The sequence below is a fragment of the Diachasmimorpha longicaudata genome, chromosome 17, assembly GCF_034640455.1.
Source record: "Diachasmimorpha longicaudata isolate KC_UGA_2023 chromosome 17, iyDiaLong2, whole genome shotgun sequence".
NCBI lineage: Eukaryota > Metazoa > Arthropoda > Insecta > Hymenoptera > Braconidae > Diachasmimorpha > Diachasmimorpha longicaudata.
Genome location: NC_087241.1, coordinates 3,583,157 through 3,602,815, shown reverse-complemented (window position 1 = coordinate 3,602,815; position 19,659 = coordinate 3,583,157). Strand labels below are relative to the sequence as shown.

Below are 19,659 nucleotides of genomic sequence, written 5' to 3'. Positions count from 1 at the left end.
TTATAATTTTCTTCCCAATGAAAATTCATTTAATTTAACTCTCTCGAATGTAAAACAAATCGCCATTAATTTTCTATTTAATTCGACGCTCATGTCTCACCGTGGAAAATAATTAATTAATTGAATAATCAATCGCGCTTGACAAATTTACGATCGCAATTACATCCAGAATTTTATCGTAAATAAATACACTTGTTTGAACATTATAATTTATCTACTATGAACTTGCAGGTTACACGCTCAGAATCTTTGAGACTCGACTGCGATAGTTTTATTATTTTCAAATATGTTGTTTGCATGGTGCGCAGTATCGATAATCGTCTCTCGAGGATGGGAGTCGTAAAATTACCCCCGGCTTAAGCTTCATAATCCCCGATAAAAAAAAATATCGAGTTGTGGACACAAAATTGTCGAACCTCACCGGTCTGTTTGTTCCCGCGTTATATAGTTTTAAGAGGATTTCGGGTGGACCTTTTCCCCCCTTTATTTCCTTGGTCTTGAAATGCGCAATATTACGGAATATATTATATGGTCGGAGGGGGAGGGGGGGGGTAAAGGTAAAGGGAAAAGAAATCTTTACCTAAACAGAGGGAGACGAGACTGTCGACCTTAAGTTTATCTTGGGTTTGGGAACCGAAATTTTCTTGCTGGAATCATTTTTGTTTTTCCTGAATGTTTAAATAATAAATAAATTATTGGGCAGTGGATGAGTGATTGGCCTGATTGTTCATTCAATTGATTATGCTGACTTTTTTAATTATTCCATTCCATTTAAATTATTCTATTGAAATTATTACATTCATTATTTTGTTTTTTGTCAGTTCGATGTTGAGGGGGAAATACAAACTTGCAAAAGTTTAAACAATAAAATTATTTTTAAATATCTTGAAATTTAGGGGTAAAGGGACCGACCTCGGAAATATGTTTGATGATTTTAATTTGAATAGCGTTGAAAAATGTGTAAATAATTAGAGGTACGATATTTGTGCAGTTTGTGGTGTTCAAAAACGAGTCGCAACAAGTTAGCGACTCGTTTGTGGAGTTCCTTCCAACAACTGTCCTGTTGCTTTTGGAAGGAACAGTCAATGGACTAAGGGGGTGGGGGTAGGTCCCAAGGCTAATTACGTCCCCATTTTATTTGTTAAATTTTTCCAGGTGGCGGTGCTGTCATATTTGTTGTTGTTTGCCATACCTGTGTCCACTCGGAAGACATTTTCAAGTTATAAAAATTAGTTTAATTGTCTGAACCCATAGATTCGGAGCTGCAGAAAATTAGGAGTCACCGTTAGGTCACTGGGGTTTCAAGGGGAAATACGGGGCACTCCGAGGTGCTTATGTATTTTTATGTTCGGTTATACACGATGAAGCTTTTGTAGTTTCCTCACAGTTTTTGGAATTTTTCGGGTGAGGCACAGGGCACTGGTGGCGGTAATCTTGGTAATCCAGGGTGTCGTGCAAAACAAACGTACGAGCGCGTCCTCGTGATGGACGTGTCGGCTTTAAGGCCTCACACATGTGCTCGACTATTTCAACTGAAAATAAAAATAAAAATACGGATTAAACGTGAATTAAATTAAGCCACTCCTCCATTTTTTTTATGTGAGCTCGGCCGTGGGGTAATTTTGCAAGAAACAATGATTAATAATTTCTACAAAAAATTCTCCCCGCATTGCAAAATTTTCTAAATAATTTCTCAGGCTCTTCAACAATTTTTTTCTGCCATTAAAATACCGATTTGTTTTTTTTTCTCGATCTTTTAACGAACTACAGCCAATCTGCCCCTGCATCAGAGATTGGCAGCAGGTCCAACCGTCGAGCGCATCCGAAAGAAATCGAGAATTTTTTCAAAATGACCAGAATCGAAAAAATTCCATTTTCCAATTTTTTTTTTCGCCCCGCAAACAAATGACTGAATAATCTCGTGCACGTCTGACTGACTTCATTCTCGGTATGATGGACGTATGATCATGATTCAGGGCGCAGATTCCGCCAGATGGTCCGTGGCTGTTCGTTAAAGCCATAAGAAATGCGGATCGGTTTCATTTTTTCTTGAGAAATAAAAAATTTCGATAAAGTGTATCAATGAGAAAAATTTTAAAAAGCCTTCAATAAATTGAAAAAAAATTAGTGATTCGAAGATTTCAATGGGCGTTTGTGCGAACTGTTCGACATCTAGGCCAACGCTCTTGATTTTTTGTCCAGGGGTTTTTTCGGAGGTTGATGTCAATGGAGGAGAAAATATCGAGACGTGCCACTTAAAAATTGTCACATCCACCTGTGGGGGTAGCTGGGGCCCTAGAAAAACGTCTGAAAATTGTAAAATCTCCATTTTGAATCATTTTGAAGGTACGGTAACTAGTCCGACCTCATTCCGAGCTATCACGACATTTTTAGCGTTAAAAAAATTTAAAAAATGAGAAAAAACGTTATTAAGGAACAATTACATGATCAATTACCATTCGATAATTAATTTTAAAAAATAAATTACCACATGACACTGATAGGGAGCCTTTGTGCTACTCAGGAGAGTGAAATCGACCACCTGTGACGGCTGATGCGATTGAAATAAAAAATCGCGTTGAGCTCAAAAGAGCGAAAAAAAACAGCTTCGAGACATCGAACTCGTTAGCCAATCGTCTAATTATCAGAGGCATCATTGGCTATCCCTAACGGACTAGTCCTAATAACACGTACATCCCTTCGTGTGTATATTCTGCATTAATTTTTAAGTCAGGAATAGAAGTTGCCCACTTGGCGAACATGTGGTGTGCGAATAGAACACAGAAAAAGAGAAGAAAACTAGCCTCCGTAGCCCCGACACCAGCTGGTCTAGGAGGAAGGACGTCCGCTTCATTATTTTATCCTTCACTCTGCCCTGCTCTAGTAGTCCAGCTCTAGCCCTTTGCCTCGAGAAATTAGCGTCCTCTTCTCTTCACGGCGCCATTAAAATTTTTATCGCGATCGGTGACGCGCAGAATTTTTCAAAATTCTTTTTCTTCCGATCGACCGGGGAAATTGAGATAATTTTTTTAATTACATAATTCGGGGGAAATTTAGATATGTCCCGACCTTTAGGGATGATTTTCCAAGAGAATATTTTTCACATTTATCCCCGAAAGCCCATCGATTCTCCATCTTCAAATAGAACATTCAATACATCGATTTCCTCAATCTTTACACATCGTAGGTTCAACTCCCAGGGATTCAACCCCCATTTGCCCGAATGTCCGTTGCAAAATCGGGGTTTATGGATCTCATCTGACCATCCAGGTGCATCCCCCGGTCAAACTCAAATATCCTTGCCATGTTTTTTTTTTCCATCTCTTTGATTCGACGGTTTATTTTTTTTCGAGGATGAATAGTGGAGCCAGGGAATGTTCCTATAAACAGTTCAGTTCCATTCTCCAATCATCCGATTAGGGAAGAGATTCAAGAGGAAATCCATAGTGGACTGAATTAATAGAAAAAAATTATTGAAGGGATAATTCACTAGAAAAAAAATCATTTTTTATTTCGGTAATTTTCCGCCAGACAAATACAAACCTAAAAAGGGAATTAATGGGTTATTGGTTACTTCGGATACTCTGAGATAAAATGGACAGAATTAATATTCAATTAATGAGACACATGATGTATTAATCGACATCCCCTTACGCTATGGAAAATCGAGTAACCCATTCATCGTCTCCTTATTTTCGATTTATTTTTAAGTCGAGTTCTTTCGAAAATGTCCGCTTTAAGGCACGAGAAGACTATGTGCGGCGAACGTAACAAGAGCCTAACAGAGCTGTCAATCCTCGGATAAATTGAATGGCGGAGCTAAAACCACCCCACGTTTACGTCCACCCCGCTCTCCCACCCCTCACCGTTTTCGCTGCTTTCCTTCCCTGCTTTCTCTCTCTCTCAGCCCTTCTGATCGGACCACGATTCCCTCTTCTTCATTCTTTTTTCTTTTATTTCCTCCCTTTTTCCCTTTGCACATAGTAAACTCTCGTCTCTGCATCTGACGTACGATTCCACTCACCTTCCTCACCCCGACCTCCACATCCTCGTCTATCCTTCCATGGGGAGGTGACCACGAACTTCCAAAATTCGCAGGTCGCGAGTCCCTTCATCCGACGGAGGAACCAAATTTTGACTTTTAAAAAATTGTTTCACTCGCGTTTGCAATTGTAAGTGGAATCAATGTATTTAAACAAATAAATATTGATTGTATGAATTATTATTCGGTAGAAACCGCTTGAGTTGAGTTCAAGGACATTTCCTGGGCTTTTAAATGAATAAAATTAAGTTTTTTTAATTTCTTAGTTGGAAAAATGCGATCGAAAGTGTTTTTCAGTTTTTAAGTGATAAATTTCTCGCTGGAAATGTACTGACGGTTTTTTTTTAAAATTGATCCCCCGAGCGTCGATTGACAAAGAATCTATAAATAAGAATTACGAGCGGCGATAGATAAGAAATCAATTGAAATAAAATAAACTGAAAAATCCATGAACACACAAACATCAATATCAAATATTTTCTTTGCATTTGGACTGGACTATTCGTCCCCAATTTGTACCGGGCCTTCGATCGCTCCCCAATTTTCCCCCGCATCCGTCGAGAAATAATCGAAAAAAAGCTCGAAAGGGGAAAAAAGTGAGCAAAACATAGAATTTTTTAAATTTTTTAGTTCCATAAAATTCGCTGGAAAAAAAGGGCGCAAGGGGGTTGGAAAATGCTCCATCTACACATGAAGGGTGGAGGGGGTTAGGGCATACACACAACCCCCTACGCAATGCGCCAGTTTTATTCCACGTTTACGGACAAATCCCCTCCGGTTTTCGGATTTTTTCGGGGCAACAACGAAAGGGGAGAGACGAGGCCCGGAAATTCTGAGTGCGGACTTTTAAGGGTGGTGAGTAATTCGAGGCGGAGTGAATGTTCACCCTTATGTGAAGAAAAAAAAGGAGAGTGATGGTAGGGGGGTCCAGCCAGGATCACCCTTCTAATATAACGTCCACTCCGGTATTGCCCACACGAAAAGGGAGGGTTGACCAACATTTCTTTTGGGGGTGTTCTATTTCCATCATTCTTCCTCCCCCTAATTCTCGGTTATTTTCGCTCCATCTCGCTTCAGTTTCTCATTGGCAGAGCATCTCTCACTTCTCCACAACTACGCAGCTGTAATGGCGACGAGTTTTTCCTCGAATTTTGGTGAAAATCGATAGCACTTGCAATTCGGCGATATCTGGACCGAAAAAAAATTGAATAATTTTGCAAATTCACGATATTCCACCCCCACAACTCGCCGAGTTACTTCCCACCCCGCGACTATTGTTGTACATCTACTAAAATATTTTTAACGAGTGCGAAAAACAATTTCTTCTCCCAACATCGATTTTTCAACTGCAAAAAGCTCCTAAAATTTCCCTCTATCTTCATCTACTTTCATTCATTATATTCATTCATTAGTCAAACTGGAAAATGACATTTTATGCACACGTGACCTGAAAATCTACTTTATCCTACACCTTAATAAAAATCATTTTACTTCCAACTCCATCGATTTTTCCAAACGACGAAAAATCAAACTCCGAGAATTTCTTCTCCACCATTTGTCTATTTTTATTTGCTTCATGTGATGCACGTCATTTTTCGGGTCACTGACCCTTCACTCTCTTCATCGCTCAGTGACGAGTCAAAATAACGTACAACTTATTTTACTATCTCAACGAGGAAGCAAACAAGCATTCTCATCTTTCGATTAGAGCAAGTCCAAGTGACTGATTTCCCTAATGGAAAAAAAATCTATTGAAAAGTATATTTGTCAGCGATATCTCACCAGTGGCCAATCGATTGTTTACTGTAATGATTTCTCTCCCCTCTCCCTCCTCCACCCCCTCCCCCAATCTATAATTGAATTTATTTCTTTGTTTCGGCATTTGATACGAAAACAACTTCGGTCGCCATGACAAGGGCATTAGCATAACGAGGCAGGTGCTTCGAGGGTTTCCATTTCGATTGGCTCCTCCAAAGGGCCTCGAGGTGGAGTCCCAGTATGAAATATATAAATGCACACACGTTGGCAATATACGACTGCACATTGTACCCAACAATACCGACTTAATCACACGTTCGGTGAGTAGTGCTCGATTGCGCCGCAGGGGACAACGAAAGTTGAAAAAAAAAGGGAAAAAAATTTTGTTGGGGATTGAGATGAGGGCGTATAATCTCCGGGTTATACGACTCAATCGGCCGAGGATCGATGCTGCGATGTGTGGTCCTTCTATCCCTTTTTGCTTTCATTCCCTGGCGTCTTGCGTGCGTTGGAATTCATTGTTAGGATCAGCCATAAATACACCGTGATTTTCATGTTATTCTTATTTGGTTTTGCTTTTTCATGTTTCAAATGAACGGGGAGAAGGGTTTTAGGAGAATTAGAGGGAGAGAATTGTGGAGAGATTTTTTTGAATTTTAATATGTGAATTATTTGGTGGAATTGATTTTTTGGAAAACTGTTTTGGGGGAAAAGATTATTTTTGAGGTGATGATGATTTTATGTTAATTAATTTTGTTTTAGGGCAATGAGTGGTTGAGTTGATGCCTTTCCAAGGTTGTTTCACGGAAAATAGATTTTTAAATATTCACGCAATAAATAAATTCAGTTACTCAATTGCACTAATAATTTCCATCGACTTATCTGAGAGTTTCAACTCCATTTAAAAATGTCGCGTTTCTGGGAATTAATGAACTAGGAAATACCGATTCCATTTACACAAATAGAAAGGGTAATTAGTAGCTAGAAAAACTCATCAAAAAATCGTTACCGAACGGCCCTTTAGGGGCAAACGAACGATTGTAATTTTCAAACTCCGATAAAAAAAAATACATCACTCGAGTTTCTCAAGCCATTAATTCCCTTTCGTAATGAAATGGAATTTCCTTATCTCCTTTATCTCTCGCAACACTTTCCTACATTTAAATATCAAGTTGAGATCTCCTTGAGAGGAAAAAAAATATGAATTTCATGGGTGAATAAAACCACGTCCAAAGGACTCTCCGGCTTTTATTTTTTTTTTTTTCAATGGCTCCCCTTTTTTTTGGGGGTGGTATCTCTCGCCCTCCCGGAGCACTTTCGCGCCTGGACGCACCTCAAGAGGCCACCCCCGGAGGAAACCACTTTCCATATACTCCTTTACCGTCGACTGTTGTGTGTCAAAATTCATCCCCCTCTCCCCCGAGTTTTCATGAGTACAAACCACTTCTTTCAATGCTCCTTTTTCTTCCCTCGTCTCCTTTTGCACAGCTGCACAATCGTATCCCACTGCCCACGGTTCATTTAATCTCGCAAATACACAACTCTTTAACATTGTGTGGCTGACGTTTGGATACATGACGGTACACTAATGGACACTGACAAATGGCTTTTGCCCTCTCTGTCACGGCACTGGCATTTTACATTTGTACCTGTTTTTTTGAATAAAAAAACATTTCAAAAAGGGACCACCCAAATTGAGAAAAAAAAATCCCAGTTCGTAATTACAATTTCAGAAATTGCAGTTAATTTTTGGTAATTGGAATTGGTAATTTAAAATTACTATTGTACTATTTACAATACAATTTTCGCTCATAAATATTTTTCTGAACGATTGTTTTACGTTCCATCTGTTTTCAAATATAATTTATTAAGCTCAGACCAAAATGAGAACCTCTTTTGGTCCCATATTTTTCTTTATATTATAATGGATTATGGAGTGATAATTATTTTAGTGAAATGTTGACTTGATATTTCTTGAAACGATAAAAGTAAAATCATTCAACTTCGAAAAATCGCCTGTTTCGTATGGGATAAAGCCCTCAGGAAGCTGTTGACTTTAACTACACGTTACCTTTCACTCTCGCCGACTCATCCTCCTACTTCTACTACTGCCCACCTACCGTCTTTCCCATTCCACCTCGGCCCCCCTTCTGCACCCACCCCCCGCGGAAGTTTCAATATTATATACCCACAGCCACACACACACACACACACACACACGTGGGTCCACGCGACCAGCAACAGGCTGGCTCGTGTCTTGCATTCCCTCCTCGTCCTCTCTCAAGTTTCCGTCCTCTTTACTCACATTTATCTGGGACTCTCGTTGGTTATAAACCCACAACCACCACCCCCACCCCCTGGAGCTCGTGCCGATGGATGGCGTCGGCAGATCATGACCTCCTGCAAGTAGAACAAGTTGGTGAAGTGCGTTGGATTTTGCAATTTTGATGAATGCGATGATCTGAGGAGGAGGATGAGGGGGAGGAGCTTTCACGGAGTCTCCCCTAATTAATTTATTTATTTTCCCCGGTCGGGGAACATTTTGCCACTTGAGAACGAGTACCATATTGTCGACACTTTTATTCCCATTGTCCCGAAAACCAGAACCAACAGACTTTCCTCATCCGTCCCACCAGAAAGTGACTTCAAAGTGACTCTACCGCCGCACTCGTGTTTAGGTGGTGCCTCTTGGCTCCGACGGGGATGGAAAATAAGACGGAAATAAGGAGTCGAGTGCCGGGCGTATGGAATTCGTCGATGTGGAAAAAAAATTATTTGAAATTTGCCGGTTTTTTTCCTCTCTATCACTCACGATCCCCTCGAGTGTCTCGAAACACTTATTTGTCTTCACTTGAACTATCACCAGAGTCAGGGAAGAGGAAAAACCCAAAAGGATAATTTGGAGCCGGACATCGAGTGAAATTTCACTCAAACTCTTGCTCCCAGTAAATAATTATTATTTAATACAAATAATTCGTTATAAATAAAATAAATCAACGAAATTTATCTGAATTCAGTCCCATCTTTTTAACCAACCAAACCGTATTATTTATTTAACTGAAAAAATCGTTGAGTAATTTTTACAAAATTCGAAAGATTTTCATTCTTCAAAGAAATAAAAAATAAAAATAATAAGAATAATAATTTTCGGTGGGAAATTAAAATCCTTGCGATGTAGATGAAATTGAGATTGAGATATCGGGAGCACGTGCCCCCCTTTATCTTCCGAAAAATCCGCTGGACAAAATTTTTCCTTCCTGTCGACATAGATGTTGATAATAGTCCTCGGTTACCACCACCACCCCTCTCACCTCTGGCAGGTGCGCATCGAGAAAACAGTCGAGTCCTTTATTCTCAACATCCTTGAGTCACCCACGCGTCGAAAATTCAACGATCAAGATCGTCGATGTGTTCCTCGTTATGTACCCGGGCTTTTCTTTTCGTCGAATAATTCGTGCCCGGGCATCCACCCCTCGGCTTGGAACGATTTTACGCAACCGGCGGTCACCGACGATTTTTCTTTTGTACCTCGCGGCTGTTAGCGCATTGCTCACCACTCGTGTATTTCTCATTTTTTCCACTCAAGGGAGGAAAAGGGAGAAGAGAGATACGTTAAAGCGACATATGTCGTCAGAAACGATCTTTAAAATTAAATCGTCATCGTGACTTGATTTTTCTTTATTTTCCAAATTCTATTTTATTTTCGGGTGCGATCGACTAAATTTTTCAATAATTTTTATCGACAATTTCAATTGAAGTGGAGTCAGATATTTTCGGATAATCATCTTTACATTATTACATACATTATTCTTTATCCAATTAATTGATAGAAAATTTAATAGATTAACTGAGTCTAAATTTGTCGAATCCACTTTGAGATAGTGATATGATTTTTTTTAAATAATGTAAATAATTGACAGTACGTTTATGACAAATGTTATGTGAATTTTCACATTCATCAAATAACACCACTGAATGGATCCTCGATAATCTCACCAACAATGGTGTCTGGAGCACACGTCATTTACAAAAAACCCTCAAAAAAAGCGTCGGACAAAGGTGGGTCGACAGGGAAAAACTGTCGATTTTTATATGCGGCCCCATACATATACAAATTTTCGTTCAAGAGGGTGATCTGCTCCATACGTAACCTCCCCCTCCTGGGGCAGATGCCGACACGCTTCGACGGTCAAACTTAATCATGTTTATGCAACACGCGTGCCCTTGCACTCGTACTTTTTGATTTTTCCTCCTTCAAATTTAATTCAACAATCGTCCCGCGGTGGAGCCTGAGGGTTTTTTTATTACTCGAATAATCGTCGTCTGACGTTTATCTGTTCCATTGTGAAACAACAGTGACGCAAAAAATTGAGTAAAAAAATCCCCATAGATATAAACAAATCTTAAATATTTAAACCTAAAAACATTTTTAATTTTCCAATTTCGTCAGCATTTTCTCAATTAAAAAATTAAAACAGGACTAGAGCCAAAAAACTCCTCATTCAATTCGACCCTTCCCCCATCAGCCCCGGAATTCCAGGAAATTCCTGGATGAAAAAAAAATTCTGCTCCTGGTACCTGAATCCAGGTTCACCAGGAAGTGCCCGTTTTACCCACTCGCATTTTTTAATTATTCACTCGGAGAAAGAGGTACACAACATGGCGTCTACCGTGACGTAGTCGTCATTTCCCACGAAGTTTCATCCACTGGGTTCCATTATCGACCCTGTGCATCCCCCCTCCCCTGTCCAATGAGCGTCAGCCCTTCATTGACTTAACCCTTCCCATCCACCGTCCACTCGTATCCCCACCCAGTTTCTATATATATGTAACCCTTGCCAGCCTGGCCACCTGCTTCAACTCTTTACTTGCGTAATTATGCGTCCTCCTCCCCGATGTGCCCCTTTCGTTCATTGGGCGATAAACCAACGAGTGGGCGTGTCTAATTTTTTACCCCTTTCTCTTCTTTCTCCATGATTTTACTCTCGTTTCTAAACTCGAGAGCCTCATCCTACAATAACAATATTCATCTCCAATCTGTGCAAAAAGTTCTGTTTATATACTTCGAGTAAATAATAATTTTTTTAAACAAATTACTTAATTATTTAATGACAATTTTCATTTAATTTCAACTATTGATTAAACGAAATTTATCATATCCTCAAAAATGATGACGAATCAATTTTTCTGGAGCACCAGAATTTTTCCAACGTGTCCATAATTTTTTAATGAATAATAATAACAATACACAATATACCATAATTGTTAATAATTCACAATCATCGAAACTAATGAAATAATCTTCAAACTATTTTTTATCCGACCATTCGCGGAATTATTCACATCTAAAACTTTTCTCAACTTCGTAACCCATCATTTCACCCCCTATTTTCCCACCCCTATGCTAACCCATATTCATCATTAAACACTTCCCCCCTAAAAATTCATCATAATGCCAAAATTGTGTAGTTTTCATTCGTGAGTCTCCATCGATTTTTCATGAACAACTGAAACGCTAGAGTGAGGGTGTCACGAAACTGTAGCTTTATCCGCTGGCGCCAAAGTTTCCGTACTTCCCTTCGTACTTTTTTTTTTATTCTCTTTCTCGGGGTATATATATAACCCCCTCCTGTACTTTCTCCTTTACTCTCTTACCGGAGTGCTTAAGCCGCCGGGGCTGCCGGAATTAATTATGTAGGGGACAGAAATGGCACCCACTACGATCCTACCCCCGTCACCACCACTCTACCGCACCTCTACGGGGTTCGCAGGGTAAGGCTTTACTTTCTGGTGTTCTCGAGCATCAGCTAGTGCAAAGTAAAAGAAGACAAAGGGGAAAGGGGATGATAAAAAATATAAAACTGTGGAAAAGTAAAAGTGGCGGACAAATCGGGGGCGGGGGAGGGGGGCAGGAATATAATTATTGGAGGGCGTGGGGTGGGGGGGAATTACCTCTGAGTACTCATGTTTTCATTGGGTCCTCTAGGGTCGTGTCGTTAACCCTATGGGTTCACTTTTCATATAATGTCGAGGGAAAAAATCGAATTGTCCTGACGTGGAGATTTCACTGGGGATCTTCGGGAGATTGTACATTGATTTTTAATTAGGGAGAGCGAATATATGGGGTGTTTTGAGGGCTGGGGGAGGTGAAGACATTTACTTAGGAAAGTCTCGTACGAAGGGGTGAATATTTTTGTTGAAAAATTCAGCTGATTTTAGTAAATTCTGTGATTTTTTATTAATTTTATTTGAAGATGAAATTATGAAATTAGGAATTTTATCAAATTAGGATTCATTCATTCATTTGAAGCACTAATGATAGAAATTAATTAATGGATAATATCTCTGGAATTTATGGATAATTCATTGATTTTTTTTTAATTTCCTCCCTCCCAAGTTCAAATACAATTGCGATTTGGTGGGAGGATCAACAATCCGGGGGTGAGTGGAAGGATAAAGCGAGAGTAGTTGGGGCTCTCGATTAGATGAATCGATATTCCGTCCCGTTCCCCTCGTCCATTCATTTCTCAGCGAATAAGAAATCATGGAATTTTACTTCTGACGCTTTAAAAAATTTTTTATCTCCTCCAGGAGGGTGGGACGGCTTCTTTGCTGAGAATTACGGATGCAAATATATCTAATTGGATTATACTTGCAGATTACGTAAGTCAGTTTCTACTATAAATTTTTTTCATAATTTTAAGGGGGATCTTTTGAGGTTCCTGGAGGGTTAATGAGTATTTAAACATGAAAAGCCGGACTGGTAATTTTTATTCCGCGCAATAATTTACAAAAAAATTTTCTTTCCCTCGTGTGGAAAAACACTCGAGGAATATATTAAATTGACCCACATTATATATTTTTTATGTACAATGTAACGGTGTATTCTCGATTGTGATACCGCAAAGAAGTGCTTATCACCCCTGTGCCCTGAGAGACGATCGTAGCTGCGTAGACTGGGGTCGAGTGAGCCTACGAAGAAGATCATAGGGTGCAGAAAAGGGAATCTCCCTCAATTCCCTTTTCCGCCTGAGTCCATCTCCCGAGAGCCAGTGTTTTTGTAAGGTCCGTTATCTGCCCTTTGTTCCAAGCGTTCTCGCACCCTTTGTCCAAGGGCTTCTGGCTACACTTCGGTCCACAGAACGGAGCCATTGTGCAAGCCTCCCCCTACCTCTTCAGATAATGGCGGAATAAAGATTTAAGCAGGCCAGCCCATCGCGTACGCGAAGAAAATTTCTCCTGGGCCAAAGAAAACGCACCCCAGTCCACCCCTTGATCGATAAATTAATCCATTTTTGTGCGTCTTTTCCTCTGAAAGGCCATTTAAAATTCTCGCTCCGGGGACTTGGTTAGTCGACGAGATAATAAGTCACTCGGTGCTCAAGGGCATTGGACACTCGACAGGGGAGGGAGGCAAAATTAATCCACTAAATTAATCCCGGAGTATTTTTTTTCGGTCGAAGAATATCAGTGAATTTTTTAGCAAATGGAAATTAGTTTAGTCGCGTGGAAACTTTTGCGGGGTAAGCGGCATTGCAAATTGCAATTATTGATGGATTGAAATTAATATTCAACTTGCAATTAACGTCAATTATCGAATTAAATTCATTAAAGCTCCAGGAATCACTGAAAAATATTTTTTCAACGAAAAAAAAATTATTTATAAATCTCCTGAGGCCAAAAAAATTGCATGACATCAAATATAATTCGCTCAGAGTCATAATTACCCAGAACAACTGCAAAAATGTCCCCATCGAATTGTTCATATTGTTCATAAAATAAATATTGCGTACCGAAATAATATCGTTTCGCAATGACAAAAACCAAAGTCTCCATCATCCATCTCCGTTTGTTGTTCTCTCCAAGCCCACTGGGTCTCCATTCCCCCTCAAGTTCCCATCTCACCCCAAATGTCCAACCCCCTTGTGCCGAGAATACGTGGATGGTGCCAGTGCAACTGACCAATAAGCAACCCCGCGACGCATTTTTCCTATGTCCACCCCGTTTTTGCTCGATCGATACGACTCAACTCTAGTCTCACCCTCTTCCTCCCCTTCCTACCCCAAAATCCCACCCCCTTATTTCCTTTTATCACCCGTAGCTGTGTGTGCAGCCGTTGGTGTTTCGCACAAGGGAAAATAATGGTACTGACCGAAACTTTCAACGCATCATCTAGGGCCCCGTCAGTACCGGTATTGTTCCATTTTGTACTGTTTCACCCAGCCCTTGGGCATTCACCGATCAACGACCCTGCATACGAGGCCTTGCACTGCCTGCACACCCTATCGATTTTATACCCCGGCTAAACAACCACTGGCATCGGGGTAATTGCCGGACAATGTGGGAATCATCATCGGTCGGCAATTTTTCTTCTAATTATTTATTCAAAGTGTTTGGCAGAAAAGTTTGTAACCTGTGCAATATACATATTTACGCGGCTTCCCAATAATCAAGGGGTACATTCGGGGTGCAACACCACCGCGTCGCTCTCGAAGAGAAAATTTAGTAAAAATCCTGCGAACGAAAACCGAAAATCGGAGGTGACAATTCAATTCTTCGGAGAAGAATATTTGATCGGATGTACAGAGGCAATTGCCCACGTGTTTACTTGTCCGATGACAAAATGAGATGTCTATTATTAATAGGAGGAAAATCCTTGATGTGGGTTAATTTAGTCCGGCCTGTGCCCTCCTCCGATAGGGTCACATGAGCTTGTCTCTTGCCCCAAGCTCTCCATTAATCTCTCTCACTTCGTCCAAAGTTACCCTAGAAAACTCTCCCACCCTCCCACCCACCCCCCTCAGGAATCTTACCCCAGAGGGATCTAGTCGCCATGTTTCACCCCACCCCCACATCACAAAACTTCTCTCCCCTTCTGTCAAACCACAACTGCATGGTGGAAAAACTCCCTGAATTATTATTACCGACACTGGCCACGACGTCATCCAGCACGGATGACCAAGGGTGTATAAGCTGTTATAGGCCATTCCCTCTGTGTTGTTTGCAATGATGAAGAGGAATAAAAAAAAATCGGGAAAAATGTCGGAGGGAGAGGATGAGAATTTTCACGCACATCGAGAAATTGTGAGGTCACTAGGAGATCAATAAAGAATAAAATCAGAGGAATCGAGTTTTATTAAACTTCTGATTTGGAAATGGATTTTTTATTATTATTGGTGCTGGATTTTATGGGGTTGGAGTGATTCTTGGAGGTGGGGAGGGACAGATGGAATTTTTTCTTCTCTAAAATTGAAAGTTTATTAATTTAAATCTCGAGATTCAAAATAAAATCGCAAAATTAAGAAAAAAAATCCGAAATCTTTGTTGTATCATCCAAAATTAAATTTCGCCCCCAAAATATTCCCCCGAAAAAAAAAACAATATAAACCTTATAGCCATCAATCTAAAAGTGAGAAAAGCCCTTCACGAATCCCGGAATCATCAAAACACGAGAGAAAATGAACCGAAGGTGAATATTTTCGGGTTCTCTCCACTTTGAGAACTAGAAACCCAACAACTCCAAAAACTTTTTCTTTTTTTTTCCAGGGAAATGCTGCCCCCGGTTTTAGGAAGTTTTCGTTTGTAGGCGGACGTCCACCAGAGTGAACTGGATATATCTCCGGGATCAAGGTAGTATCCTCATAGGGTGAGTGCATTATTCCCCGAGCGGGATACATCTCTCTCCTCGCAGCCTCCTCCTCTTCTATTTTTTTTTTTTCGCTCTCCCCGATGTTCGTAAAGAGGCGGTAAGATCGATAGGTCGGGCGACCTTCGGCTTGCCACGGTGGCCAGTAACTTTTGTTTCACCTAACCCGCAACGCGAGATAAAATGCCCGGGGAATACTCGGGGCTTTGTTTTTATGGCGTGTCGTGGACGCTCCAACGCGTGGCAGGTATCCACTAGCTCTCCACCATGACTAGATGATTTTTCTCCGAGTGTTTTCAGCTCAACCTACATTGCAGGTGGTATTTACATTTTTGATGAGGCTTATTATGACTCGTGAATTTTTTTTTTTCGCTTTAGATCTGGAGATTGATTATTTTCGAGATATTGGGGGCAAATTGGAGGGTTTTTCGCCACTCCCTGGTGATTTGGGCTTCCAGGGCGGATGAGACAACAGGAGTTGAGTCAATACATTCACATGATTTCGTTGAAAATCATAAATTTTGGATTAACTTTCGGAAAATTTTTTATTTTGAATTTTTTCGGTCGGAATTTAGGAGCGATGGGGTGAAGCAGATGTCACTTCTGACTGTTGACACAATATGGTGAATATCTCAAAATCTAAGGGCGATAGCCACATTTTTATCATAACCTTTCTTATCGGGCGAAGTGAGTACTACAACAAATGTTCTTACAACAATTCCGCTATCTCTCTTAGATTCGGAGATATTCCTCGAAAACTGGGCCCAGAGATAAGTCAACTCATCTGGCTTCACCACTTTCTGTAAATACGACGGTTCAAATTCATTCAAGAAGACGAGGAAAATTATTCTACCAACATTTTTGTTGAAAATCAACAGAAAGACATAAAATAAATGTTGGTTCAATCAAATAAAATCTAATATATGATTAATTGTTTCTGGAAAAAGGGAATAATTCAGGCGCTTATCGTTAATTTCCAAATTATTTTATTTTTCATCGTTGTTTTTCTCCCCAACCCTGACAAAAGGTTCGCGGCTATTAATCACCGGTGTTCCAGGAATTTCCCGAGGTGATAGGAAATTAACACCCCGTCACTAGAAATTTTCGACGTCTCGGGGTGGAAATTCCTTTTTAACTGGTCCTCAATACCGCGTGATGCTGCACAACTATCCTAACCAATACGAGGAAAATGCGTACCCCCGGGCTCCCAGTGGGACGCCAGTGAACCCAATCTTCCACTTCAACAACAAGAAATATATTTTTAACGATTGTTTTAGTGACGGGGCTATTTTTTATTATTATTATCCACCGAATACCCGCGAAAAATTCGCAGTCAGACCCTCGCGGGCCGCGATACAGCCGACTATTTAACCAGTGATTTTCTCCAAATTATTTTAATGAGTGGCAATGGTTCTGTGCCCTCTTCATGGGGAAACATCCCTCCCACCCCATCATTGTTTTATAATGGATTGTAAATTTTCTTTCATCACAAAGACCGACCTCAGTATATTTCAACCCAATAATTATCACCTTTTCCCGAGAAAGCCCAGAAACACGTTGAATTTGAGTGGGCGGAATGTCGGCAGCATGTCGGCGCCTACGTTCCACCTACTCCTCCCTCCCCCCCCCCTCCGTCGTTTTAGTAACAAAAAGGTGAACGAACATCGGGGAAAAGCCTCACAAGTGACCAGAGTGCTGTCCAACCCCGGGCTTTGCCCCTGTAATCGTGTTCATGAAGCTTTCTAACTTCAAAGTACAGAACAACGACCTCCACTGGGACAAAGGGAGACACGAAGCACCACCGGTAAACCCTTGAAGAGTTTTAAATCAAATAATAAAGCCATTTTAATCAGCTAATCAAATCAATTTGAGATACAAGTATTGATTTATTTATTTTTAATTTTTATTGGTTTACAAATTAGTTAATTGTTGATTTTTCTTCTCTGGATCAAAACCAAACAAAAAACAAAATTTAATCAAATTATTTGATGTTATTAATCATTTTTTAATTCGTTGAAATGAATAATTCATCTAAATTTCAAGAACTGAATTAAAAATTGAATAAATAAATAATTCACGGAAATTGTTTACTTCTCTGTATTTAAAAAAAAATTATTTTTTTAAATTCACAACTCGCAAGTAATTGGGGGGAAGATGGACCACCGGGGCAGGTCCGTTATTTTTTTCCTGCCTCAGAATTTTTTTCCGAATCAGTGAAGACGGTTTTCACAGTGGAGGGCACCCCTTTTTGTCCCGTCCCACGGTATTTCAAGTTTTCCCCGCCTCAAACGTAAAGACAATCGTCGGTCAAACCGACCTCTCATTATCCGTACTCGCTAATTTACCCCCAGTGTTATTTTTACCTTTTTTCATTCCTTTTTTGAAAGAAAAAGAGAAGAAAAGAGAAAACAACGAAATGGAGAAATCCTCGTAATTTCACGTCCCTTTCATCCCCCTTTTCCTCTATTCGAAGTGCGACCACCTACTTCCGGTTACCGATTGCCTGAAAGGAGCGATCACTTCACTGTGCCGCCGATAATTATTGGCTTTTTAACTCTCCTGATCCGTTTGTGACCTTCATCATTGGTATTTTGTGTTTTTCCTTCTTTTCTCTTCCCCGACTCACGGGCCCCGATGAAGGGGTAACCACGACCACCCGGAACGCTTCAATATACCCGTGAGTAATGAAAAAAGGGAATAAAATCATTCCGGGAACCGTTGATTTTTCTTTCAACCCGAGAAAACAATAAAAAAATTTAATAAAAATCCAAGAGAATCCCAGCGCTCGAGGGAAAATTAGTAAATTTCCTTACGAGTGTGAAAAATACTTTTAACATTCCCCCGCGAGTCAGAGCGTTTTTCCCTCGTCATCCCTTTGCGTCTCCACCCCTAGAGTTCTTATAAAAAATTCTCCCACTGCGCTGGAAAATATTTCCAATCGATTGTCTTCCGAATTTTCAAAATTCTCTGTTTCAAGGCTGAAAAATCGTGAAAAAAAAAATGTTGACCACCTGTTTTCTCCAAGAACATGCCCTTGAAGGGAGATGAACCTGATTTTCCCCCCGTGCATTACCTAATACAGCTCCCAGTCCAATAAAACAATTAAAATCACCTGAGGAAATCCGTCTCCATTTACTCTGGCGGTTTCATCTGATTTTGTTCCCGGCCAAGGTCTCTCAAAAGGGTAAACCAACAGACCCTAAAATCCGTGGGGCCCGCATTCCAGACATGTGAAAAGGATTGGGACCTGCGACCTCCGTCAGGTAATATTTTTTCCCCCCACGAAATATGTGTATCCACAATATGACATAATAACCCAGGGAATCCCTGAAAGGGTTGTTTACTCTGTATCCCCGGTGAAAAATATACCTGCGAGAGGCAGAATTGGAAAGCCAAAGGGGCTGATGAAGGGTTGCCATTCACATCACGAAGGCTGTAACCCCTTTTTTCCGTACAAGTGCGCAGTGTAACATCCAGAACAGGTGGTATTTTCATAATTTTTTTATGACGATCACAGGGCAATTGAAGGGTTGTGCAAGGGTTGGAGGCCTTCCCCTCTAGGTATTGCACAGGTGATGCGTCGAGAGGGATGGCAAGACCACACAAGTTGTAATGACGATCGTGGGAGTTGAAACACACTATCGAATCAATATAACAGGTATCCGAGGGATGTTCTGTAATTTTCTGGTTATTTAATCATGACCAGGGGTTTTCAGCTCGCGAGGAGGAATGAACTTGCTACTCTCCAGGTATACGTCAATACCAACCCCTTTTTCTGGTCGACCTGTGGTTTATGATAATGACGAAGGCGATGGGTTGTACTTGAAAAGTTTTAGGGCACTTGAGGGTAATTAGTAGTGAAATGTCATTACGAAATGTCAATCGAATATTTATCTCTTTTACTGGAATTTTTACTCCGGATATTTTTATATATTATTATATATTATATATTATTATATATTATGATATATTATTATTATTTTATATATTATTTTATTAAAAATATTATCGGGCATTTTACCCCCATCGATCGTTGGCTCGTCATCTCCTACAAAATTAAATAAATAAATAAATGAGATGAAGCCTAAAATTTTTCAATTATCGCACAACTCTATGTCGCATTATATCGTACTCATACCCCTGAAATTGTTCTCATTCTTTACCTGAGCGCGTGTGCGGCGCGTTTTCACTGAAAAAAAGGGATCAACGAATT

General features: G+C 40.2%; 1 protein-coding gene and 1 long non-coding RNA gene across 3 annotated transcripts in view; one reads left to right on the top strand and one right to left on the bottom strand.

Annotated features, from left to right (window-relative positions):
- Nucleotides 1-1,109: 1,109 nt before the first annotated feature.
- The window catches only part of LOC135170390 (lipase member J-like), a 41,900-nt gene continuing 23,350 nt past the window's right edge, over nucleotides 1,110-19,659 (bottom strand). Inside the window, exon 7 of one of the 2 annotated variants that reach the window (XM_064136163.1) lies at nucleotides 1,110-1,532. In XM_064136163.1, the coding sequence (XP_063992233.1) occupies nucleotides 1,333-1,532 (200 nt within the window). In that variant the 3' untranslated portion in view covers nucleotides 1,110-1,332. The remainder of the gene's footprint in view (nucleotides 1,533-19,659) is intronic. The other variant, XM_064136162.1, reaches the window with a different exon arrangement.
- The window catches only part of LOC135170391 (uncharacterized), a 58,217-nt gene continuing 53,903 nt past the window's right edge, over nucleotides 15,346-19,659 (top strand). The window contains exon 1 of the long non-coding RNA XR_010300378.1: nucleotides 15,346-15,446. This is a non-coding gene — a long non-coding RNA (uncharacterized LOC135170391). The remainder of the gene's footprint in view (nucleotides 15,447-19,659) is intronic.